The sequence below is a fragment of the Lonchura striata genome, chromosome 12, assembly GCF_050655825.1.
Source record: "Lonchura striata isolate lonStrDom1 chromosome 12, ASM5065582v1, whole genome shotgun sequence".
In the NCBI taxonomy this organism is placed as follows: Eukaryota; Metazoa; Chordata; class Aves; order Passeriformes; family Estrildidae; genus Lonchura; species Lonchura striata.
Genome location: NC_140714.1, coordinates 9,750,277 through 9,769,338, shown reverse-complemented (window position 1 = coordinate 9,769,338; position 19,062 = coordinate 9,750,277). Strand labels below are relative to the sequence as shown.

The following is a 19,062-nucleotide window of genomic DNA, read 5'->3' as shown; positions in this document are numbered from 1 at the left end:
CCAAACAACACTGAAATTAAAGTCCAGCCCCAACCCATATTTTATTTTCCCTTCTTGGAAGCAAAAAGAGCCCAACCCAGACACATGAACCTTTATCAGAGCCAACCATCAGGTTTTAGGATGATTTCACCAGCTCAGTGTTGTGCATCTCCCCTCAAATTTGTCTCGGTTAATACCCTGACATTCAAGTAAAACCATCTCGTTTATCAACTGGCTTTAATGCATTCAGCTTTTCTCAAAAGCTTCTGCCACAGATAGAAACTTATTAAAAAAAAACAGCAGCAGCATAAGGAATCAAGTCACCAGCTGACCTTAAAGAAAATGAAAATCCCAAATCCTCAATGCATAAAGTTGGTTTCTTTCCCTTACCTCTCATATTTTGGATTTTAAAATAGATTAAGCAAATCCTTTAAACTGATCCTAGGGGCAATTCAGTATTTTTATGTTAAATACACAGTACTATTTGTACAAAATACAAAATGTACAAAGTAAAGAGAAAAAGAAATAAATGGTTTCCGTCTCTTGATGTCCCCTACTCATTAATGATTTATTGCACTAACTGCAGTGAATATGGGACGATTTCCCTGTCTTCTCCACCCAGAACTGCATGTGACATTTCAGCCTGGTCCACTCCGAAAATTCCTAATTTTCAAACTAAGATCCATGAATAGTCACAAGGATAATATGGAAAAAAAAGACCAAGAACTTGACTTGGAGGTGAAGGGTGCCCTAGGCACATCCACACTGCCATTTCCCTTGGCTCAGGAGGGAGTTTGAAGTAAATCTCCTCATTGACCACACTCATCCTTACTGCCAAGCACCCTGAGGGCTTGCAACCTGCAGCCAAATCAGGCTTAGCCCAGCCCTTAAACTAACCCCAAAAGACATACAATGTAGGCACAGTACTGCCTGCAGGCAGAGAGCCCTGGGGACCAGCTACAGTGAGGCCAAATAAACCTCCAAACACTGTCCCCACTTTGCTCCTGCTGCTGTGCACAGACACCTAACAGGGACACTGCCTAGAAATACTCCAAAAACGAGCACTCAGGGCACAGGAAGGCTCCCAGCCAAGGAGTGATACTCAAATACCAAGTAAAGGGTAAAAAGTATCCACAAATGAGTTCAGAAGCCATCCAATTTCTGTCCTAAGCATTGAAGTATGAAGTGCTTCAACAGCCTCTCATAAGATCAGTGGGAGCTGGGAAACCTAAGCCAGTGTTAACACAGGGTTTGGTTTATTCAAGAAAGAGATGATAGGACACAGTAGTCTGAAAATTAGACTTGGGCTTGCAAGATCCCTTTCAAAGCAGGAAATTACAGAGTGGGGAGAAAAAAATCAAACCCACAAGCACAAGCTATTGAATTGCACTGTATTTCTGCTCTTTGCCCAAGGAAAGACAGAGAGACAGAGAGAGGGGGGTGAGCATACACAGCGATAACAAACTCTCACATCAGATAAAAGCCCACAATGAATTGGAATCAGGCAATAATTGACAATTCCCTGTATTTTGCACTGCTTCTTTGTTTGGACCATTCATAAACAGCCCCAGTAATCTCACTGGAGAGAAGTCACTATCATCTGAGGGTGCTCTTCCAGCTCATTTGAAGCTGAGGACATCTAGCATTTCTGCTATTGATTGAGCTGGCACCACTCCTTGGCTGGCAAGTTGAGTTTATCAGATTCCTCATAAGGAAGATCACAGAGAATAAAGAATACCATAGAGAAAGGTCAAGAGTGGTCATCTCTAGGGAGCATGAGAACATGTAAGACTTGAGCCACAGCTGGCTTTACCAGAGGTGTATGCAGAAGCTCACTAACATTTACAGCAGAAGAGGGGGGAATGATGGACACAGAATCAGCTATTTCACATTAGATTTTACTCTTTTGGGCTTTACACAGTCATTTCTATATTCAATACTTTTCATCTAAAGGCAGCAGCTACAGCAAAGCTCTGAAGTGTAAAATATCTTCCTATCTGGGTCAAAATGTTAGATTTCATTAGTTTTGTTTTTCCTGTCATTTTCTTTTTAGTTGTTCTATTTCTTCTGCCCAATCATTGTCTGACTGATATTGGTAAATGAATGGGTAAATAACTGGGGGGATTATATTCACAATGCAAAGACTGTGATGAGAAACTGTATCGAGGAATTTGTTTCAACCAGAAACATCAATCATCAAAACAAATCAGGGCAAGAGCATATAGACAGGACATAAGCCCTGTTAGTTGGGCTTGCCATTTTCTGCCAGGGCCCCTTAGCTGGAAAGCAGATTGCTTCCGTTTCCCTTCTAAAAACACCTAACACTTCACAGAATCCTGAGGACTAACAGCACAGCTCAGAAAAGGGCATCTGGTAATACACGTTTAAGACTGAATTAAATCTCTTTTTGCAACACTCCAAAAGAGAAAAGGAGAAGGTGAAGCAGCATCAGGAGGCAGATTGGCCTGTGCTGTCGAGTCACTCCGAGGCAAGACAGACCTAATCAGCCATCCCCTGCCAGTGTGCATGAACAGGCACCCACTGTGCTGGAAAAAGTGCTCTGCTCCGACTGCACACAGCTCGGCAGCCTCCACCGCCCTCGTGAGCAGATGAAGGCAACAGCAAAACGCCCCTGGACACTGCCTTGGCCACGGCACCTCTGCACAAGCAAGCCCATCTGCACCCCAGCACAAAGAAGAGAGGGCAGCGGTGTCCGAGAGGCACCCACCGGCTGGAGGGAGCTCGTACTCGACTTCCAGCACCACCCTCTCGCCCACGTTCTTCAGCAGGCTGATGATCTCGTCGTGCCGCAGCTTGGTCAGGTTAATGCCATTCACCGACTTGATGTAATCCCCCACGTTCAGCTGGTCACTCCTGCAAAGAAATAAAATAAAAAGCAGTGGTAGCACAAAGTCTCCAGCTGGCTGGTAACTGTAGGACTGTCTGAACAAGCCAACAATGCTGGACTGATCTCTGCTGTCTGACTGCATGCATCTGCTATCAGAGGGAAGTACTAAAATTGAAGCCATCTATCTTTCCTGGTGGCAAGTGTTCAGATCTGTACATACAGCAACAATTGCAGTGTACGTATTCACAACCTCTTTGCTGTTGCTCAGTTCCCATTCATGTAGAGCAATCAGTCAAAGAAAAGCACACCAAGAGCTGTCTGAAAAAATCCAGCAGGGAAAGAGAAAACATCTTTCCTTTTGCCTGTTTTCTGCAAAATTGTTCAATTACTCTTTCCTTTTTCCTGCTTCTTGGAGCCTTTCTTTGCCCATTCCTTTTCTGAGCCAATAATGTTACTTATACACTCAGTATTCAGAACAGATACAATATTAAACCACTTAGCTTGATCAAGATGTATTGTACCATGCAGCTCTCCTGACAAGGCTGCCTAATTTCACAGAACCACAAATATCCCTGCAAAAAAATTTCAGTGCATAATTGCACAGAGCATAGGAAATAACTCAAAATAGAACATGTTCTACTTCCTGAAGCAAAAACTTTGCATTCTGGGGCACTTGAAAAAAGGGTCTTGGGTGCCAACAACTTTAATCATAACTCTATTCATTCAGTAGCTGGAACATGCAACTATTCCTTTCCATTCCTGCTCTGCTCTCTGCACCCCATTTCCATTTCTCACCTTGCAGCCAGTCCCCCCGGCCTCAGATTGGAGACTCTTGGCTTTCCATCTTTGTCTGTGCCACCTGAAATGGTTAAACCGAGGGTGCTTCCTTCTTTCTTAATCAGCTCCACAATTGTGACCCCTCTGAACTCCTCTGAAAGATCAGGAATAAAGACAAACAACTCAGTGGAAGGCACGTTCCCTCAATCCCAAGGGATTTTCCTACCTCTTTTCCTACAGGTAGTGGGAAAGTAGATTTGAACAACTAGCATGAAGAATTGTTATTTGAACTTAAGTTGTAAAACAGAAGTGTGTCCTGGTAGACCCACAACAATGTTTGCAGGCAGGTCTGGCAGGCGGGACCAAGGAAGACAAGGCAGAGCAATATGGGCTTATGAGAGAATAAAACCCTTGTGTTTCAAGGTGCTGGATGCAGTAGACAAATTCAAAACCAGGGTGATGGGAGCTCAGCAATGGTCCAGGGAGATCACCTCAAGAATTATGCTTGATATAGAGTGGGGAGGGCATTAAGAGAGCTGTCAGGTGGTAACAGTTACACAGGAGAAGGATCATCCTGCAGTCCCCCAGATCCAGGAGATGTGGACTTGCAGTAGCTGCCTGGGTGGACCAAACAGGGTGGATCTTAAAATACTGTGATTAAAAAAATCTATCATGAGATATCAATATAGTTGGGAGATACAGAACACAATGTGGAGAGGGGTGAGATTCTGCCATCATCAGTGGGAGGAGGAGGAGGCATGACCTTCACTCATTCACAGCAGTTTGCTCACCCAGCTGCACCTAGTCCAAGTCAAACTCCCTCCAACCACCTCATCTGCAGCTGGAATTGAATTCACGAGTCACTTTGACACCATGACCTGTTCCACATGCACTGCCTGCCACCAGACACAGGTCCAGGTCCAGGGGATGCCCACCTCACACCTGCTGCACCAGTACTGCTTCTCTGGGTGCTGCAAACAGTGCACATTTTACCTTTTCTAGTCCAAGACAACACTCCTGTCAGTCCAGCATCTACATATAAGCCCAACCCAGTACCAGTTTTGATCTCATCACAGATCATGTCTGGGTTTTACCAAAACAGGTTTCCTACATTATTCCAGCTTTTGGATTTGACATGGAAAGGGTAGTAACTGAGCAGGAGAACCAGTCCTGGCCTAAGAAAAAGACCGAGAGCTCCAAAGACTTAGCAAAAGGCAGCTCTGCAATACTGCATACAACAGATCTCACACTTTGCTCAAAGGGGAACTAGCCCTGGGGCAAACAGGACAACATCTACACCTTGTCAGAGTCTCCTCTCAGAAGCTTTTACACAGTTTGTCTACAGCATTATCCATCCACCTCCACTATCTCAGGGTACTGATATCTTCTATGATTTTACAGGAGGAAACCAGTCACCCTCACACAGGGTGCCTTTCTCCAAGGCTGCAAGAAGGTGGTGATGGGCATTGGCAGCACACAAGGAAGAGCAGCCCCACAGATGTGGACAAAAACCCCGTGTTGCAAATGGCCCAGGTGCTTGTTTACACAGTAAACCTTACCAGGCTTAAATGCTTGGAGAGGGAACATTTGAAACCTCTTGCACACTGATTTCCAGAGCAAGGCAGGGCCCCTTAAATAGCATACTGAAACAGAAGATCTATACTAGTGCAGGGCCTCCTCCACCCATCCAAAACACGGGATCTGCTGGCTCTGTGGTGCCTCATCACCAGCACTTTGCTCCTGTTCAAAGCCACCAGGACACCAGAAATTGCAGCTCACTTAGAGTCCTGCCATGCACTACCTGTTTTGTAAAGCACTTCCAAGAATAATCTGTGCACTTGATTAAAGTGAGTAGGGAACCTCTTTGCAATCCAACCCCAGTCTGGCAGGCATTTAGGCACTGCTGGGCACCCTTTTAATGTGGTACTGGCAGCTCCTTGTAAAAATGTCACGTCCATAATACTTCTGCTCTTTAAACTCAGTTTTGATCCCTTGCCAACTGCAGTAAGATAATTTTCAATCAGCAACTCAGGAGCCCAGGGGCTGCCAGAAACTTGGGGGGGCTTGCCACCATGCTGGAAAGAACAACATCCTGCAGCATCCTGCAAATTTCCTCTCAACCACAGACATGACTGATCAACACAGATGGTGCCACAAGGGGAGATTATTAGCTTTTCAACGAGGTTTAATTTTGATCCTTGATAAGTGTTTGAAATGAGAACTCCCAGAGTGCAATTATCCATTGTTATGGGTTCAAAGCAAAATAACTACTGCAAAAAAGGCAGATCCCTGAGATCAACCAATCAAGGTCAGCCATAAGGAATTTTGACCCGTGCTTCTACAAATCTCCTGCCACTGTCACAGACCCACACCGTGTAAAAGTGAGCTAGTTGAGGGGATCTGGTCCTTCAAGACATAGTGTTTAAGCACCATATATTAGCAGATTTGGATTTCTTCTATTGGCAAATATGATTGGATTTTGCATCCAGGGCAGGAAGAGCACACCTGATTTTTTCCCTGTCCATTGAGATGCCTTGAGCTGGGGTTGTTGGATGCACTGGCTCTTGTGAGCCTCTCCCCATCAGGGCTGCACTACAGTGGTGTGATGCAGAATATCCTTTGGAACAAGTGCTGAATGATGAAGCAATAGCAGAAGGGCCCTGCTTCCTCCCCATTCCTAGAACACACTAAACCAACCCTGTGACTGGGTCATTAGCAGCCAGAAGTCAAAACCAAGTCCCTGGCTTTCCTAGGAAGGAGATGAGTTGTCCAAGACAGCCCAGTGCCAGCAGAGGTAAATGAATTTCCACTTCTCCACTTCCTCTTCAGCCCCCGGGGTGTTTCTGCATGGGAAAGTTTATCTCACACAAAAATTTGCTGTGACTGACTAAACATCAAAACAAACTTAGTCAGATGTGGGAAATTCAAAGCTTGCCAGACACTGCCAGTCTCCCTCCCTGCTTGATGAGCTCAGCTGTGGCAGCATTTCTTCCCTCTCTCTTTTGCTGCTGTTTTGTTCTTTGTGAGTGTCAGTCCAGTGCAGGAATAAGTCCTTTCCCAGCTCCCTGTAACTAATGTCAACACATACAGGTCCACACAAGACAGGCATTGTACCAGTAACACACCATTCACTGAGACCAGTTACCACCATCCATTTCTGTCTTCCAGCAAAAGCTTTGCTGATAGATGCACCAAAATTAGTGGTTTAAGGGGTTTTACCCATTTTAGGGGTATCCAGGTAAACTGTAATGGATGCCCCAATATTTTGCAGTGGGAGCTGATCCCCTCCTTTACCTGGGATGCTTTGCCTCCTGGAGACCAGGGCTGTGTCCATCCCACCAGAGTCCTTGCTCCCCTTTGAGTAAGGGCCATCATCTGTGAGCAGAGCAAACACAGAAGCTGACATTAGTGCCAAAAGCCACAAGCAACTGAACCAGAGTTCTTTAAGAAGTTGTCCTGGTGACACCAAAATTGGAATCACATCTGTATCACAGACTGCAGGCAAGAAAAATCATTATGAGTCCCAGCTTTGTACTGCAGCATGTGGACTCTCACCTTGTAGAGAAGGAAACAGGAAGGCAGTAACATTATCTGATTTATTCTTCTTGGAGCTAAGCTGCTAAGAGAGAACAAAATTCCCTTACTTCTGTAATTATGTGGAACAGCTGAGAATAGAAAAAGCTGGGGCATTCATATCACAAGTTTCAAGCCTGTCATTATGCCTGTGAAAAAACTTAGGGTGTTTGGAAATGCAGTCATACATCAGGATACTAACAGGGCCCTAAATCACTATACTTGAGTGAAATTGCCTATTCCTTTAGATCCCATTATTTCAGTCACCTTTTCCAGCTGCTGTTCCAGCTTCTGTACAATATAGAGAGCACCCTCTTTAAATGATTAAAAGGAAAAAAAAAAGTCAGAGTAAAGAGAGAATAGCATTATATACTGTAAATACACTGGCCAGCATAAGCTGAAATTTAAAGCATCTAAATATCTTTGTATTGTCCCATTGGAAGACTGCTAGTTATCACAGAGTTTATCTGCAGAGAAGACAGCATGCTTTTACAGATCTCATTTCTATCCATCTAAAATGTCTATTTTTATGGCATTTCATAAAAAGTTGGCATTTTTCCAATCAATAATTTCCAGTAACCATGTAGTACCAAATAACTCCCATTCTCAGTGACCACATTATTGAATTTTTCAGTAGTTGTGAAGGTTTAGAAGTTGTACATGATAGTATAAATATAGGTTACTGAAAAAACTCATCCCTTTATTCCTGTCCACAGCCCTTAAATAAGTTACATCTAAGGTACAAAGAAGTTTTTGTCTCACTCCATACAAAGTGAACAAAGATTTTAATTCAGCCTCATTCAAGACAAGGGTCTGTACACAGTGGACTCAATCCCAATGTTCAGTTTGCTGGCAGCCCGCTTTCCCCATAGGCAAAGTAAAGATGGTGCAAATCTTAGTCTCTCTCACCAGGAGGTTTTTCCTAATATTCTGGTTTGCCCTCTCTCTGTCACCTCACCCCTGGCAGAACTGGAGAGTCAGGTAACAGGGATGCTTTGGATTTCTAAAGGAAGGTGGCAATTCCCAGGGGAGCAGCAGGACAATGCTGATCCAACTGCTCACGTTCCCAACAACTACAACCACCCTTTATTTCTTTCCCAAATGCAGCAGCACATTGGAAGAGGAATCCTAAATTTCAGGAAACCCAACACAAGGTTCCTTTTTCAACACTGGAGGTAATTGTGCAAAAGGCACCCGCAACTTATCCTGGACCACCCAGGGCTGGAATTTTTTGCTAGCACTGGAGCATCAGTGTACTTTTGGTGCCACAGGCCACTGCAGATGGCAAGGACCACCCCAGCATGCAGCTGCCCTCCACATGGGAGCACTGCTGCCAGCTCTGCCCCCAGGTAACATGCTCAAGGCAGCGAGGTTCTGCTGTGGATGGGATCCCTGCATTCCTGGGAAACCACGCAAGATGGTTCAAAGCCAGCTCCATAATCTGCTGGCAAACTGAAGCAGGGAACCATCTGTTTCCCACAAACACACCGCCCCACACCAGACAGGCACCAGTGCCCTTCTGCGTTTCATTTCCCCATCACAACCCCGAGCAGTGTTGATAGGAAACCCCAGCTCACTGCTGGTTGCCCTCCCTAGGCCAACAGCTGTTGGCAAACATGCCTTGGCTTCCTTTGAGCATGAAACCAAGTTGCCTGTGCAGTAACAGCTTCCAGCAGTGGCCAAGAGCAGTGACCCCAGCTGCAGACCCTGCCGGCAATTAGCAACACTGCCCTGTCCCACTGCCCCGGACAGCCAGCAAATAACCAGCACCACTACCCTTCTCCTGTTGCTCCTCCCTTCCAAACTCAGTTGATTATGTGAAAAATATTTGGGTTTTTCCCTTCATTATCTGGCTAAAGTGTTTGAACAGGAAAGGAGGCTGCCACACGCGGCCTGCTGAAATGGGAGCTGGCATTTGCTCGCAGGAGCATCCCCGCCGCATGCACGGCTCCTTGTTCATTTGCAGCCAATTTCCTGCTCTGCCACTCAAGCTGGTAATAATGGAGTCATTTTTTATGAACTTTTTTGTTTGTGCAAGGGGTTACATTGGTTTTTTTAATAAAGGAACTACTTTTTGTGCTCTTAGTAATTTCTTCTGCCTAGCACAGCGCTGGTTTGGGGAAGAGGTTGCTAACCAGCCTGATTGCTCAGTTGGCCAAAATTGCAGCATCAATCCAAGTACTGGAAAGCCACAAACTTCTCCTAAAAATTAGGAAAGTAAACTCTCTTTTTAAATCCCATGCAGGTTCTTTTTGCAAGAAATCCATGCTGGAGCTATTAGAGTTGTATTTATCAAGTTTTTTCTCTCACACCAAGATAGCCAGAAATCTTCCCCAAAAAGATTGTGTAATTGATGGTTTTCAAGCAGTGATAGCAATGCTGGCTCTAGACCTTCCAGAAAAGCTCACCAAGTGCATAAGACCCTCAATAAAACTGAGATTGCAGCACTTTACATATATTGATCCCTATATTGATGGAAATCTGTGGCAACATACAAAGATCCTGTAAGTCTTTGACAATAGTTTTTACTATTTACATGCCTTACTATTTACATAACATCAGAGAGAGAATAACTTCTGTGTCCCTATGTCTTCCCACAGATCTTTGAACTCTCCTCCCCTGCAGAAGCAATGCAGAAAAGTGATACACGTCAGTGTATCATGTACAGTGACAATAAATAAGAGAGAATCCCCATCTCATTCCTTCAAAAACAAACTGGACAGATGAAGGAACATGAAAAGCTTTAGCTGGGGGGTAAGAATAAAGGACAGTCAGCGCAGACTCCACTACCCCTCCAAGCACAGGCACCAGGATCTCCTGACATCAGTTAGCTGCAAAGACAAACTGTTAAAATGGGGGGGAAAAGGCTTCCTTGGAAAGAACACTGATTTAGGAGTTCATTATCCCTGCCTGTGGGGGGAAAAAATAGAAGTTTGGGGTTTTTGTTCATTTAGAAGAGCCATTAGTCTCTGTTATTAGCAGAGATCACTTCTTAATGAAAATAAGCATTGGCTAAATCAGATTCTATGACAATTAGGCTGCTGTCTGCAAGTTGTTCAGATTCCTGGATCACTTTAAGACAGTTCCTGCAGAGAAAGTGCATTAATCTTATGGGAAGACCAAGAGGTAAAACCTCCCATTTGTTTAATGGAAAAAAGACAGTTGGAGACAGTTATTTTGCTACAGGGTAATTGCATTCCTTGTTTAGAGAAATGAATACCAAACCAGCATTAAGAACAAAAAGCTGTTCACGCTAAGGCAAGCCAGTATTTTTTTGCTAGAATAAAAGCATGGGGCTGGAAGCAGGAATTCAAATGACTAAAACTAATTGCAATTTGATCCATTTTGAGGAGAGTTAATTCTGTAAGTCAAGGGAGGCATTTATCTGTAGTCAGGCAAAGAGCAGCAGAGGGTACACGAACATGGGTCAGGCAAGTAGTGATGATTCAAACTGCAGCTCTGGGAGCAAAACCTCCAATGCCTGGGATTTTAAAGATCTCTGAGTGCCTGAAGATGCAGACATGTACTTCAAAAACAGACTATAATCATCTAGTTGCATCTTTAGGCATCTCATCACATTTAAAAAGTTGATATATTACCAGAAGGAGGAGAGGGGGAAAGTGATATACCCATGCCACTCATTCTGAAAGAGAAATTGGTTTTTAGCTCCCACATGACACAGCCCGCACCACAGCCTGGCCAGGGGCTGGACCATCATCAGAGGATGACTGTAACACAATCCTTCCCTCTCCCCAGGCTGGCACTCCACCTGGCAGCACAGCCAGAGGCATCTCATGCTCCAGTGATGGATTTGGGCTGGATTGCAAGGCTGTACCAAACTGCCCCTCCAGCACAACTCCCCGAGAGCAGTTTGGGTTATTTCAGCACCACCACAGCAGGCTGGGGACAGCAGTGCCACTGTCAGCTCTGCACAGTGGTGGCCTCCCATCTTCAAAGCACTTAGCCTTTAATAAGGGAAACAGGCAGAACCAGAGAGCCCAGGACTGGAAATCAAAAAGCCCATTGAATACTGTTACAGACTGCATGATTTTCTGAATGTACTTAATTACAAAGTTCACTGCAGAGCAAGAGCTCCCCTCACATGTTTGCTTCTGACAAGAGCATGAAAGACCCCACCTTCCCCAAGCCTTCCTCAGCAGGTGGCTTAAATTTTCTTCTGCCCATCTAAATCCACAGCTCTTCAGGCCCTTGGAAAATCTGTACATGAGTTCACTATTACCAGTACAGCTGCTCAGGTCTTTTCCCATCTCTACAAATACAGTGCTTTGGCTCTGTATAACTAAACTTAAAGAAAATAAATAAATAGAACCCCAAGAAACAGATGAAACACATCTATCAGTGATCTCTAGACTGCTTTTCATGAAGAATGGAAAAGTTGAACTAAAGTATAATTGTGCCCTACATAAAACTAATCCAAGTATATAGATCCTTAGACAAAATAGTCCATGCTCCTGTGCTTAAAACAAGAAAACAGAGTCACTTTTGCTGTAGGATTCTGCACTACAATCTCATTTTCAACACACTGATTTTAGCTTGCTGAAAAAAAAAAAAAAAAATACTCAACCCAACCCTGAAAGGGCCCAGTGTTTTCTCACTTTTTACTCTTCAGAAGATGGGATGGGCTTGAAGAATGCCAGTGAAAAACCCCAGTATCCACCACAGCTCTACCCCTTCCCTCAGTGTAGGGCACCTTTCATGTGATTCTCCCACAGCACTAATCCCAAGTCAAGCAGTGTTTTGAAATGCTTTTCCCTTCCTTTGTGCCAGGAAGATTAAAAAAAAATTTCCCTTAACCACTGAGCTCAAGTTGGAACAGACCAAGTTATTTAGAGTGCAGCTCCTCCCTAATTTCATAAATACATGTATCAACAAATCTGGTAAAAACTGCAGTTGCCTTTTGTGAAGAAAAGCCTCTTATTTATCCCTTTACTGGCAACAAATCCTGTCCCAGCTCATACTCAGAACAAATGAGAAGTTGGGGAAGCTTCCTCTTAACTTCTCTCCTCAGAAATTTCTGAGTGAAGAGCACAGGAAAACAGTCATGCTGTACAAGAACCATCCTTGCTGGAAATAAGGCTCTTGCCTCCAAAACAATAACTGAGCTTTATCACATTTTCCTAGATAATTCTGAGGAAGAGAATTGTTATCAACCTGCTGCCAGTCCCTGTGCCAGCCCTTCTGCAATGCTGCTGTGTTCCCAGCCCTGGCCTGGGAATGTGCTCCATCAGCTGCAGCTCCTTGTGGCACCAGAGGCTGCTGTAGAAGGCTCTTCTGTGCACTTGTGTAGTTGCTGCTCCTAGCTTCTGAGCCAGGAATAACTTGTCCAGACTTTGAGGGTATTCCAAAAGGAAGTTGTACTTCTTAATTTCTTCTCCTCAATAGACACAGCATGGAATTCATCTCCTCACACCCTCCACATCTCTCCTTTTCTTCTGTATCCATTCATTCACCTACCAAATCTTCTCAGGCATGTACAATTTTATAACACCTGCTGCTGTATTCACAGAAATCAGTTCTAGGAACATACAATAGCCTATTGTTCAACAGAAACTCCGTGCTTTGTTCTTCTGGGTTTTTTTTTTCTTTTTAATAAGAAACCAAAATTACTTTTAAAGAAACAATTTTTATTCAAGCAATCATTTTCAACTGAAATGCTGTAGATAATTATTTGCACAGCAGTGGCCTTTATGGGACCAGGATATGAGCCAGAACATGTCTCTCTTACCAAGCAGGTTGGCTTCCAAGGGATACAAGAGCATATTTCTTACCCCCTACAAGACTGTAACAGTGATGGAAGATTCCTGCTTCTCATGAAGATGTGGGAGGAGTTTCTGCATTTAGTAAACAAGTTTTGTGTGCACAAAACCCAGTTAAGTCAGCTCTGCAGAAATGCCAGGCTTTGGTAAGGTTTAACTCACATCAACTTCCACAGGATATTAAACACCTCTCAAGGTCTGATCCAAGTCCCATCTGATAAGAATGAATGCTAGACTCAGCTTGCAGTGCCAACATCTGGTGCTCATATTTTCATTAAATACATTACATTCCAGAAAAAGAAAAAAAAATTTAAAAAAGGAAGAAAGAAAAAAGCCCCACAATTTAAGAATCTACAATCAATCTACTATTACACCCATGTCTTTTCTATACCAGAGCCCTTGCTGCAATGCAGTGTTTGTTCTCATTATTGCTTTGGAAGCCAACACAAAGTCACTTTATCTAATCAGCACATCCGAGGGACTCTGTGATAGAGGACCGGGAAATAGTTCTTAATTTCCACTCAAGCTGTACTGAGAGATGGAAGAAAAAATATTCATAACAGTAAAAAAAAACTTTTTATTAAAACCAGCTCCTTGATTTGTCTCTCCTGGTTTTGTATGAAAATAAAATTCCCATGCTGTTCATCTACTGTCCTCTGCACCTCTGGAATACAGTGGCCAATATCCATCAACCTGGAGGGAAGAGAGAGTGCAGCCTGAAAGAGGTTTATAATCTTGTAACTTTCAATAAAAATGTGTTTTGAGTAGAGAAGACTTAAGATATTGCTCTCAGAAAAGCAAAGAGCTGTTGTGCAAACCAGATCTAGACCAACTTCATCTTCTTCTGCATGGTAGAGAGGAGACCAGGGGATAATGGATGCAGACTCTTAGAAATGAAACATTCCATTGCTCTTCTGTTCACAGAGGAGCTGATGTTGTTCTTCTGAAGTAGCCTGTGATTTTGTTTCTTTCATTTAAAAGTATCAGAGATGACTCTTTCCTGATTCTGGTGAGGATATGATTTTGTGCATTAAATTAGGCTTATTAAGAGCTGCTTGAGGGATTTCACAGGCTGGATCTTCAGCACAAATAGCTTTTCCCAAACAAAAGCCAAGAATCTTCACTTTTATCCATTTCTTCCTAACAATCCCTTAACAACATCAACACCAAGAAGGTCCCTCTTCACTCACTGAGCCTTCTCCTTAACTTTGCTTATGCAGTCCCCAGCAAGATTTGCATTTCTAGCATTAAAAAATAGAGAGAAATGGAGAGAGACTTCCCTTCCTGCAATCCTTCTCACCCTCCCAGGCATTTTCAGACAGCTTCATCAGTTTATATCTGTGGATGACCCAGTGGCAGAGGAAGCTCTGCAGTGCCTCACCCCCTTGCAGATCATTTGTACACACCGACTCAGAGCATTCACAGCAATTTTGTGCACGAGAGACAAGAATAGTGCAAAAACCAACTCCATGAGATTATTATTTCTCAATGGTTCTAGTGAAATGATGTTATTAAAGTTACATTTTCCAGTCAATCTGACAATTTCTCTTATTAAGCAGCATAGAGTGTACTGAGGAGAGTCCAACACTAAGCTAGAAAGATGAAATATTGCTGATATATTGATTGTGTTATCTGAAGAAACTAACTTTGAAGAGTAAAAATTCAAGATGAATAAGATACATTTTCAGACTGATCTTTCGTGGAAATTATCGAAGTTAGCAATTGTAATATGGTGAGAAATTACCAATAAAGTCTAACATCATTCCTAAGGAAGAATGCTTCACTAGATACAACTGGATTTATTAATCTAAGCAGCAGGCAGCAGTAAATCCTAGCTGGCAAGGGAATCAATTCTCCCTATTAACTCTATGTAAGCTTCCAAACTCTTTCTTAAATATGGCAGTGGATAAGAAATGCAGCCTGCTGAATCCAAACCCTGAGGACTTACCTTCTTTCAAGTTCCAAATGCCATGCTAAGTGACTGTGGAGTAAAATCAAATAATAAAAGACAGCTCTATTGTGCGTTTTCAATTAAATGAAATTAAGTACTGTCAGTTTACTAGACTTCAGCACTCAAATCACTTGTGCCACCTAAGTCTAGAGGCCACTATTACTTAGTTCTTTAAAAACCCTGGAGTTAGTCAAAAAAGGAAAACAAGGTTTGCTTTAATGAAACCCATCATGAATGTTTCCACTGCACAGGGTTTGGCTCCAAGCTGCCTTCCAACTAAGGCAGCTTGTCAAAAGCTACACCCTAGCAGGCAAAGGCTTTTATTTTTTGATATATTAATAGTTGAAGCAAAAAACATTATCAATGTCCCTATTAAAACATATTTCATCTTGGTGTCTTGTTAGGGTTTTTACTGTCTTACCTAACGCCGGGGTTGGACTCACAGAGGTCCAGGGAGAAGACAGGAAGACAAGACTCGAGGGCCATTGGCAGTGCCAAGAGCTGGGCACCCTCCTGCACAGCCTGGGTGGGAACATGAAGCATAAAGCAACAGCTTGGGTGTGCTAGAACAGAGAGAAGTCAGGACTTCCATCTTCTGAAATGGAGATCAATTTGCTGCAGTGATAGTGATAGAAAATTCTTGCACCTATTTTGCATTTTACAAACTCTCCTTTGATCCCTATTATGATTGCTATAAAAACAGCACTTGTTGTCTTTCATCCTCGAAGTTCATAGAGAAGAACTGTTAAATCAAGAGGCTGTTAACTTTCCAGGGAGCAAAGGAATTTAAGTACAAGGTAGGACTGTACTGAAGAGAAGGGAGAAGCCAATCTGGTCTGGTGTGTGAGCCTGGCAGGAGAGCACAGAATTCTTCGGTGCAGAGCTTGAGAGCCAAAATTTGAGGAGAGCTATAGATGCATCCTAGATATTGGAACGTGTGCATGGTCGTCTCTTTCCACTGAATGTAAAGAATTAACCACCTGGACATTGTGTTACTGAATGTCTTGGCATGATGGATGGACGACTTTCTCAGCAGCATTTGGCAGCCCTTAGCAGTTCAGAGGATGGCTCACAGGAACTTAGCTCTTTGACCTGTATTATGCAGGGAGTGAGACTAGATGTTGAATGGCTCAGTCACAATTTAGTCTTACAAAAAAGCCCAAAACAAAAAAGGTGAAGGTGCCATTTGGGATTAAATTGGCTGAAAAGAAATAGCACAGTTCAATGAAAGGGTAATTTTTGCCCATAATAATTCTTTTCTGCAGTTTTGACCAGCTCAAAGCTGAAGATCCCACCTCAAATGAAGCAGAAGGATACATCAATATTACTGCAGCAGAAACAAAAAGCAATGACTGACAGGGTTCCCTGAGCTACTTTTTTATGGTGAAAAGATGTTTAATTTCAAACAGAGGAAAACTGGAATACCCACTTCCCAAGATATACCTGGATAGGAAGGAAAAAAACAGAGCATGAGTTCTGAAATAGAAGAAGGATAATTAGGGGCTTGAGACAACAGTTTTTAATACTGGGCTTTGCTACAGACAGATAACTTGTCCCAGTTCAGCAGGCAAATTGTCAAGAGCAAATCTCTTGTGACAGGTAGTAGACAAAGCAAAGGAAAAAACACTGGATTGTTCACCAGACAGGGAAGATGAGGTGGCCAAAAGACATTGTGCCAACATTCAGCCTTATGATCCTTTACAAAGTGGGACTTAGCTACATTGTAATGCCTTTTTCTGTTTTACTTTTATATTACTTTAAAGAAAGTCCTTGATACAAAAGTAAATTATGTGCCCCAAAGAGCACATGCAAAATTTTAGCACCTCTAAACTTGCAGTAGCCCATGTGGAGACCAAGTGAGGAGAAGTAAACCAAGCTTAAGGAAACCTTTTAGAAAACACAGATCCTTAGATGAGTTGGGGAAAGCCCCTTTTTTCTGCTTCTGGAAAAGCAAATCACATCTTGCTTCCCTGCTGCTCTCATCAGTTTGACATAAGCAACACTTGTACCAGCAAGATATAACAAGGGGTGGGCAAGGGGAGTCCAGGAGAGCTTTTTCAAGGAAGGTCACCCTACCACATATCCAGGTTAGCACCCTCTCTCTGCTCCCAATTACAAGTCTGCTCTGACTCAGAGGAAAGGCACAGAAAATTAAATGAAGGATCAAATCTGGGAGATTTATCGTGCCAGTTCAAGAGGTGGCTGAGATTGATACAGGTCCATGTGTGGTATGCATCAATCTCAGTGCCAACAGCAATAAGAAAACCCTTGCAAACCACAGCATAACAAAAACAGCAGAACAAAACAAAACAAAACACCAAAAAAAAAAAAAACAAAAAAAAACAAACCACTGGCAAATTGGCAAATCGGGCAACAGAAGAGATGCATTTCAGTGCAGTAACATTTAATAAAAGCATGGGCCAGAGATCAAGGTGTGAAGTGAGCAAACAGATTCAGGTAGAACTTATCTCCAACAGCCTTTTGCATCATCCCATGGGCCAGTGCATGAAGGCATCTCACAGCCAGCTTTGTCAGCAATAAGGTGATACCCCAGCTGGAGCCTCCAACTCACAGTGCAGCCTCCAAGGTTTAGGAACCTATTTTAGCACTGCAAAGACAGCTGGTGCTGCAGGAAGGTGACATCACAGAGGAAGACATTTAATGCAGTAGGTGGCAGATCAGGTGCTTTATCCCAGATTTGCACTGCATTTTGATGCAAAGTGCTTAAAAGCCAGTGGGAGTCAAAAAATAAGGAAGAAATTCCAGACAGCATTAACTATTTTAAAAGAAAGATTTCTGGCACCCCATTTACACTTGTTTCCAGCTTATCCACGAAGCTCTGCTAAACCTTACTAAGACTTAATTCCCATAAATGTGATTCTCCCTCAGTGTTCAGCTAAGTAGCAATGTTTCAAAGAAAGTAAATACCAAATCGTGGGAGTTGGATTATTCATTCATGTGGTAAAAGCCATTATATATTAATACATACAGATGTTCCTACTTCAGGACTGATCTAAACATATGTAGATTTTAGACTCTGACACACAAACCATCTCTTATGCAATGGCCCATGTATGAGCCCAGGCTGATTTATCCTAGACTGTGTCAGGAGGATTCACGGGAGCTGTGTGAGAGATGGAATAAGCTTACAGCTAAATGACTAAAGAAAGAGTAAGCAAGAGCCTCATTTAAAATGAAAGGAAGAAGGGAGAAGGAGAGAAATCAAAGAGTCAGGGAATATCAGATTTAGCAGGACAAGATAAAATATGAAAGTTCCAAAGCTCCAAGTTATTTGATGTTGGAACTGGTGCAGCTGATCTCTTCAAACCAGCTGTTAAAAATTTCCCTGAATTGCCCATCAAATCTTGCTTCCAACAAGCTCAGCTCCTGTGTTTGCCCACTTCTTGCTTCCCATTAAGCCTTGACTTGGCTTCAGACTGCCAACCTCCCAGCCTCCAAACAAGCTGATGTCAAAGATCAGCACAGCACCACTTTGATGAAAACAAACATCTGTTCAGTACAGAAGATGGATGAGATCCTGCTCCAGCAGAGTTATTAATGTATTCCAGCTGTTTTCTATGGCTGTCTTAATGCAAACTGCTGTGCTGTTTCCAGTTGCTTTATATCACACAGGTGAAACAAAGCAGGTGGAAAACCCAGTCTTAGATTCAGCCAGCACAAGAATTCACAAAAGACATGGAAACTCCTGGTGAAATTCAGAACAAAATGCTGCAAGCTGTGACCCTCTGAAAAGTTCACAAAGATGTTTCTTGTGAGTACCTGTAAGCCAATACAACCTTGGGATTTTCATATGGAAATCCCGCTCTGTGAAGAATTCATGCCCCATAGTTCTGTGGGTTTATTTCCCCTATTTTTTGAAACCCAAAAACACAACAATCAAAGGATCAGCTAGGAGCAAGGCATGGCCACAAGGAGCCTCAGGCTGGGAAATGGGGACACTGGTTAAAACAGCACTTGCAATTTGGTGAGAGTCCCAGCTCTCCCGACCATCACACACTCCAGAGGGACTCATGCCTCTGACCAGGCAGCCTCATGCCTAGGACTGAGGGAAAAGTCAGTTTTGCATTGTTCCAGGCAGGCACCTGCTCCCCTCTGAACAAGACAGGGGAACCTGGATAAGAAGGGGAGAGGCACAG

At 43.1% G+C, this 19,062-nt stretch overlaps 1 protein-coding gene across 8 annotated transcripts in view; it reads right to left on the bottom strand.

Annotated features, from left to right (window-relative positions):
• Positions 1-19,062, bottom strand: part of GRIP2 (glutamate receptor interacting protein 2) — a 257,026-nt gene that overhangs the window by 53,017 nt on the left and 184,947 nt on the right. For 7 of the 8 annotated variants that reach the window (XM_021531534.4, XM_085590443.1, XM_085590445.1 and 4 more), the window contains 3 exons: positions 6,899-6,979; positions 3,623-3,758; positions 2,708-2,853 (listed from right to left, as the gene is read on the bottom strand). In XM_021531534.4, the coding sequence (XP_021387209.2) occupies positions 2,708-2,853; positions 3,623-3,758; positions 6,899-6,979 (363 nt within the window). The remainder of the gene's footprint in view (positions 1-2,707; positions 2,854-3,622; positions 3,759-6,898; positions 6,980-19,062) is intronic. The other variant, XM_085590444.1, reaches the window with a different exon arrangement.